Source organism: Phaethon lepturus, unplaced genomic scaffold (assembly GCF_000687285.1).
Source record: "Phaethon lepturus isolate BGI_N335 unplaced genomic scaffold, ASM68728v1 scaffold41424, whole genome shotgun sequence".
Classification (NCBI taxonomy): domain Eukaryota; kingdom Metazoa; phylum Chordata; class Aves; order Phaethontiformes; family Phaethontidae; genus Phaethon; species Phaethon lepturus.
Window position 1 is genome coordinate 6346 of NW_010533307.1, and position 7649 is coordinate 13994.

The 7649-nt window shown below is 43.1% G+C and overlaps 1 protein-coding gene across 2 annotated transcripts in view; it reads left to right on the top strand.

Annotated features, from left to right (window-relative positions):
• Window positions 1-626: 626 nt before the first annotated feature.
• GPR137B (G protein-coupled receptor 137B) overlaps window positions 627-7649 on the top strand; it is a 25483-nt gene continuing 18460 nt past the window's right edge. For both annotated transcript variants that reach the window (XM_010285138.1, XM_010285139.1), the window contains exon 1: window positions 627-1138. In XM_010285138.1, coding sequence (XP_010283440.1) covers window positions 770-1138 — 369 coding nt within the window. In that variant the 5' untranslated portion in view covers window positions 627-769. The remainder of the gene's footprint in view (window positions 1139-7649) is intronic.

Below are 7649 nucleotides of genomic sequence, written 5' to 3' on the forward strand. Positions count from 1 at the left end.
CAACAACCAAGAAGAAAAGAACCTGTAGCTGCATGTATGCTTTGCTGAATTTGAGTATTTAGGGGGTTTTACTCTTGTGTATGCTACGCTTGGAAGTCTTGATGTGCCTTTTCTAAGGAAATGTCTTACGTTAGAAGAAAAAGAAAATACTGAATGTGTTAAATCTGCTGTGCAAATTGCATATTTCCTTTATAAACACAAAGGTTTCTGCAATGCAGAGCTGAACTGTTACAGTTTATTACAGTGGTTTGAATTTCATGAGTACTTTAAAGTGCTTAAAATTATTCCTAACAAAATGTAGCTAAACAAAAAACTTGTTAAAGGGTAAAGAAAACAAAAAAATCCTACAAAAATACGATGTGGCTGCCACTGGGAAAATGTCAGGTACTTGCTTCTTTTAGAAAATAGAACATTACTTAACTAATTTAAAAACCAGATAATTTTCCTTAGGAAAAAAATCAGCAGTAAACCATTAAGGGGCTTGTGGATTTCTTTGTTTCATGAGAATGATAAAGATTCGTGCACAAACATCAGCAAAGGGCAGCTTTCTGAGCTGTTCCCTGCCAATTGCTGACAAAGGCAGTCCTAATGAATCATTCTGAATTGTGATCATGTGCTACCAGCCCACAGTGAGCTGCCAAAGAGGAAGTGCAGCTTGTTTTCTTTCATTTTCTTGATTCCTATGCTGTAGGAAGATGAAAGGAGAAGGAGGAGGAGGCAACAGCAGCAGCCAAACTTAATAAATAATTCTGACGGTTCCTGATATCAAATGGAGGCCCCTGAGTGGGACCCACTGAAAAATGACACCCTTCCGCCGACCCTGACGCCAGCTGTCCCTCCGTATGTGAAGTTGGGCCTGACCATTGTATATACTGTTTTTTATTCACTGCTTTTTGTGTTCATCTACGTCCAGCTCTGGCTGGTCCTTCACTACAGGCACAAGAGGTTCAGTTACCAAACTGTCTTTCTGTTTCTGTGCTTGTTTTGGGCCTCTCTTAGGACTGTGCTCTTTTCATTTTACTTCAAAGACTTTGTGACAGCAAATTCTCTCAGCCCCTTCATCTTCTGGCTTCTCTATTGCTTCCCAGTCTGCCTCCAGTTTTTCACCCTGACCCTGATGAATCTTTACTTCACACAGGTAAGCAACAGATTTTTGTTTGATTAAATCTGACAGAATGGTAAAGCATTATTTTATAAGAATCATGAGAAGAATGTAATTTGCAAGTGTACCTTGGCAATGCAAAAAGCAAATTTCAGTTATTTAGTTGGGTATTTTAACTTTTGGTCTATATGCAAGTGATCAGTGTTACAATGAAACTGGAGCCCAAAGTGATCATTTCGGGAATGGCAAATAATGTATCAACTGTCTATTAAATGGTTGTCATTTAATTTAAAGGTTGGGGAAAAATGTATGCTTGAAAGCTGGACACGCAAATTGCCGTTCTATTATTATTCTTTATTGTTGTTCTTGTTATTAGACTTCATAAACCTCCTGGCTTAGCAGACCAGATCTCTGCGTGCGGTCAGAATTGTAATTTCTAATTTTGCTGGCAACCCCCCACCCCAGTTTTTCATTAAGTTGGCTAACATGTTTCTGAGTGAAGTTTCTGTTCTATCACAATCAAAACTGTTGATCGAGTCCTACTGTGGACCCAAATTCCTATAATGATCTGTATTACACATAGCAGTTGACTCTGGACACCAGTAAGTGCTAAGTGCTGTACAGAGATACACCCTCTATTTCAAGGACGTTGTGATGTAAAGGTAAAGTGGGGTAAAGGAAATAGTATCTCCATTTCAGAAAGAGGTCTTGAGGGTGCATCTGTGCTATGGACAGCTAAGAAGCTGTATGAGTTAGACTGCACAGCGCTCCAGGTTGCTGCAGTTAGACTTGCTTGGAAGTATTTATGGTGAGCTTGGGTATCTTGGCAGGGGGCTGCAGGATGGGATATTGGCATGCTGAGGGAAAGAAAGGCTGCTGGGCTTGCTGAAGATATTGCAGGAAGCTTGTGGGAGGGCAGGGACTGGATTCTCTATGTCCTCAATCCCACTATGGTGCCTGGAGCAGGAAGCCAAACCTGCACCCAGATGACCCCTGTCAAAGTCCACTTTCCCAGTGCAGGGGTAGTTGGCCAGGAGAGCACCAGCTGGAGTGCTCCAGAGCACCCCCGGCAGTGCTCAGGAGGCTTTGGTTGTTGTTATCTGCCCCACTTAGAAACAGCTTGGTTGCCTGGGTCTGGGTGCTTCTGTAACAGCTACGATGTTGAACAGTGCTCTGTAGTGATTACAAGCCTGTCAATTCTGAACAGCCTGGCTGGAGAGATCAGGCTGCTTGTGAGAGCTGCCATCCCAGAGCTGAAAAAGCAGCAATGGTAAGCATGACAGCTGTAAGAGGATCACTTGAGTTGTAGAGGGTATTAAATACTTAGAACCACATACACAGTTTTGTGCTTCGGTTTACTTCTCTGGATTCAGTGTCTGAAACACCTGCTAACTCACCCCAGTCCACTCCCTGGGACTTGAGATATATTAAGGGATTACAGGAACCTTTCATCTACATGCTACTCAAATCCAGCTCAGACATGTGGTGACCTATGCTTTATCCCATAGCTATTGAGAGAGTCATTTGATAATGGTGCTGTTCCCCCGGGGCAAACGTCCATCATCGCGCAGTCCATTGCCATCACAGCATCTGGGACTAAGTCATAGCCCTAGGTCAGATTCTTCCCTCAGAGACGCACATAAGGCTGCTGTGGGAGTCTGGAGGCAGAATGCAGCATCCTGGCTCTTTGCCAAAAGCGGAGGCTGGTGTGAGCATAGAGTGGGTACAGCAGTCTGCACTCCGTGCATTGGAGTGCCAGCACTCAGGGGCTTAGTGTTGCGGGTAACTGATTCTTTTCATCTAAGGAAGATCTGAAAAGAGAGCATACAGAATGCACACATATGTCCTTTTAACTTATTTTTGGCATTGTTGTCTGATATCATTCAGGAAGTACAAGTCAGTGGTTGGAAACAGAAAAACTGCTAAAGCTATTGGTTCTGCCTTTGAGACAATTTCTGCTTTGTCACCGTGAGTCCTCACGATCTTCTTTGCCCCTCTGTAAAAGAGTGTCACAGTTACCTGTCCTGAAGAGCTGTTGTGAGGATTTGGAAAAAATACTTGCAGGGGACTTTCAGAGTTTGTGATGTGTGTCATAATCTTTAAAGATCGTGGGCCACTGTAGACAGGCATATTATTAGTATTGTTGTTTGCTTTAGAGCTGGTTGCTCCCAGTGAAATCTCATCTCAAATATCTCCCCAGCCAAAACAAAGCCTTAAGAAATAGAAGCACAGCCATTGTCCGAATATAACGTAAGACACAGAATAAGTGCACATATTTTTAATTCGCTGTTATTAATTCTTTTCTTCTAACCATTAAAAGGTGGTTTGGCTTGAAATTCAGCCTCTTCTTGAGACTGTATATTTAATGTGCATCTAGCTTTGCACAGTAGGCAAGCAAGAACTAGTGTGGAAGGGGTGGGGAGAGAAAATTTTGTTTTCAGTAATGGCTTATAACTTCACAGACCTGTTCAGAAACAACTTTTATCCTTTTTTTCTCTAGAAGGCAGGCAGGAAGGGTCTGCAGCTGTGTCTCATTGCATGAAAACCGTGCTATTTAACTGGTGCTTAGCTAGAGGGAAAGAAGTGATCTATGTATAGTATAGGAACAGAGGACTGGAAGAGACCTCATAGGTCTCTGGGATTTGCAGGTGTTTATTATCTGCTGTATGGCACCCAGACATGTGGCACTGCTAGGAAAACTTTTAGACAGAGATGTGAGAAGAAAAAGTGATTCCAAAAAATATTGCAAATCTTCCTGGCCAAACAAAAAACCTCATTTGGCAAGTGCCTGAGGGCATTTTTCAGAATAAGCACCTTTGAACTTGACATAAAGTTAGCCACAACTATTCTCTTTTTAATAGGTATCCCAAAGCAATGGAGGAGCAAATTTAGACTGTATTTTATGTGTAGCAAGACAAATAAGACATCATGGCATGAGCACAGGAAGGGTTATTCCCAGACCTGAGCATCACCATCAGCAGATATAGCAGCAGGAACTGTAATGCACTGGGGCAGGTTGCTCAAGTGGGGCACCTGTGCATGAACGAGAAGTTACAATCAAAATAGTTTTGACTCGGAACAATTCCTGAGGGATCTTTGGGTTAAAAGCCAAATTCAGGGTCTTTCGCTATGGTCTTGATGCCCCACTTATGGCAGAATAGAAGATACGGCAGGTGTAGATATGGCTTAGATAATATTAGCTCCTCTCAGAAATCATACTGCACAAAATACATATGATTTCTATTCAGAGTGCTAAATTTATTAGAATTTATTAATTCTGTGTCTGTATTCATTTTATTCTAAAGAAAAAAAAATAATGTGACCTACCCTCTCAGGATACGCCTCTGTCTACTTAGAAATCAAGAAAGTAAATCTCAAGTGAACATAAGACCAGTGGCACTTTTGTAAAACAGTAGCCCCACACCGGCAAATAACTGCATTGTACCAAGCCAGAGCAGGTTCCTGATCCTGATCTATCAGATTGGGAGCTGAAGTGTGCATTTCCACCTACACAGACCAAAAAGCCCATAGATATGTTTATCTCACACCTGCAGCTCCCACAGGTTTATTTTGCTGCTTGATAAAGCAGAGACTGCAAATCAGCAAATAACATATTTTCCACTTTGACTGACTCCAGAGAGCGAGGATCCCAGGTCTCAGGTACTCTTTTATTTATGTCCTGCCTAGCTAAATCTTCCCTGCCCCTCACAGGGGGAGGCTGAGATGAGTCCTCAGGCTTTACAGTCAGTGCTGTGGGCAAAAGTGTAAAGAGCCTCAGGGAAATAAAGTAAGTTGCCTTTTTTGGTGTGTGAGGGGTGGGCAGAGAAAGGCTTGCTTCACTTTGTCCTGTTTGCTTCAGACTTTACATTTCCCCGGGGACCAGGATACAAATGAAGCAGGAGGGAGGCTAGAATGGAGGGTTACAGACTCAAAAAAAAAAAGGTCAGGGCCAAAGACCGTGAGCTGTAGGGGATGCTGGAAATCCCAGGCCTCCCCTGTGGCCAGGCACAGCAAAACATTTGGTGGGCTGTAGGTTTAATCATGACTTGGGAACTTCTCCAGGACCTAGAAAACATGGTGCTGAGCTAAAGAACTGTGAGGCTGTATGGGTGGAGAAGGGCTCTTAGGCCGATTTACCTCTCCTTCCTCCTCCCTAACCATCTTCCCTTTTCTCTGGCATCCAGATTGAGCAGCTTACCCTGCCTCCGAGGCAGGGCTGATAAAATCAGGAACTTTCAAATGAAGAGAAATTCTGCCGAGTAAGACAGTTTAGAGGGGAGCTGGTCATGCTGGAAGTGCCTGGCAGGGCAGGGTAAAACCAGCACAAGGTTTTCAGAGAGGTTACGTGTATCTCCGTGGAACTGGGTATGTGTTAGCTCTGGGAAGAAAATTAAGATAACTTCTCATCCTTTAATTATTGGGGACAGCATTTCAAAAGTAATACCACCAGTGAGAGAACAGAGAGGGCTTTTTATTTAGGAGAAATATTTATTTTTTAGTAGAAATGGACACATCATATTTTATAAAGCTTGTTATTAACTTAAAGCATGCTTTAGATGTACACAGAACTACACAGGAGTCTAACTACAGATGGTAAAGCATCAGCAAATATGTCTGGCATAAAACGATGCCCTCGGTATTGGATCTATAGGAGACAAATTGCAACTGCAGACTGGCTGGCTGTCAGCATCTGACATGAAGAATGAGGTCATTTGACTTAGAAAATAATTTGATAGGAAAGCTACACATGCGAGTTTACTGTGGCTGCCAGCCTCACAATGGTCCCTCTTCTATCAGGACTGTTTTTACCAATTTACACAAGGCTGAGTATGATAGTGAGTCATGTTGCCCACGTCTGTAGACCTTACAAACTGTGTAGCATTTAGGGAGCAGAGGGAAAACTTGCGTATTTGGGGGGATCTCATCCAAATGAAAGAATGAACATGGGAGAAAGAGAGAAAGGGGAAGGTGGGCCTGGGACTAGAAGATACACAGCAGAAGAAAGGTATATGTGCTAATGGTGCGGGGCTCCGGGACTGCATGAGGTTGGGGCATATTTTAAGGGTGCAAAAAGAAGTTTGCATGGAGTGTGACAGAGGAAGAGAGGGGCCATGATGAAAGGAACTGGGAAAGAAAAGTACATGCTATGGTCCTTGTAGAATTTTTGAAATGAGAACTGGTAAATAAAAATTAACTTAGTTCCTGTGCAGAGGGCTAGCTTCAGACATGTGCAAGCACTTAACACACACCTGAGGCTTTTCGGTAAGCTGAGCTGCGGCTCCTGTAGAAGTGAATTGATCAGCTAGCACTGGAGGTACAGTGGAGGTTTGTGCCAGCTGTCATGTCAGTTCAGCTAAATCAGAGCATGGGCTGAAAATTGTTCCAGTGAGATTTTGTTTTCCTTTTGCTCTGGGAACATGTGACTTGGCTTTGACACGTTTTTCATCGATACTTATAGGGCCAGAGTGGCTCCTGATTTAACTTTCATAACTGTAGCTGGAACCCCCTTAAACTACAGCAGCCTGGTCCTGTCTGTCTACTCTGCTGTCCAGCAGCTCTGCAGATTTCTCTGCAACCGAGCTGCTGATGGGCTCCCGTGCCATCCCCACTGCTCCTCTGCTGGGGCCTGGTAAAATGTCTTTACGATCAGCTGTTTACATCACTTCCTGCAATGGGAATTTTCCCTAGCTGTATGAAGGGCTTTTGGAGTCCTTTTGTACTGCTGCAGTTTTATGTGCCAGACATACACCTCAGGGGGGTGGAGGAGGGAGTGTGAGAATCTCATCTGAGGTTTCCAGTCCTTTGGCAAAAACAAAGCATCAAAACAGGATATTTCTCCTTTAAAGAACAAGGGAGAGAGGAAATACTTTGAAGAAGAAAAAGTAACCCTTTAGATATTAGAAAATAAGCAAGGACTTTCACTGAGTTTTCTGTATTTCTGTTCATCTTGGGGCTCTCTGAAAAGTCTTTTTAAAAAGCCTGCTTTCAGCTTGCTGTTTAGTCTATTCTTAGGAATAGCCTGGTTTGCTCTGGTTTGCTGGAAGACTTGCTTAGATGACTCAGATATTGACTGGAAGCTTTCTCAACACTGTTGCGGGGAGGGGCCCTTGAGCAACCAGTCTCTTGAGCTAAATGCCTCTTAAAAGCAAAAAGCTGCACCCACGCACATAAGGTATATTGAGATCAGCTTCTGACATCCTTACTCCCACTGAACAGCCCTTTATTCTGTGATAATCTCATTGCTTCCAGCAAGGCTAGTCATGAGCTAAGGTCCCATCAGGGTTTAAGCAAAGGTGGCAGAACTTGGCCGCCTGTGTTTCTGTCTAGCAGTGAATTGGTAAGAATGTCCATGCCTTATACTGTAGCTTTCATTCTATGTAGCATCCATTTTCTATACAGTGATCATTTTTTCTTTCTTAATGGTCATTTTACTCTGATAAAATTCAGAAGCATTTATCATCTGGGACAGATCCACCAAATGTAGAATCACAGTAACAGCTGTTTTGGTGATCTCCCATCTGGAGACCCTGCTGGATCTGCAGCAGGA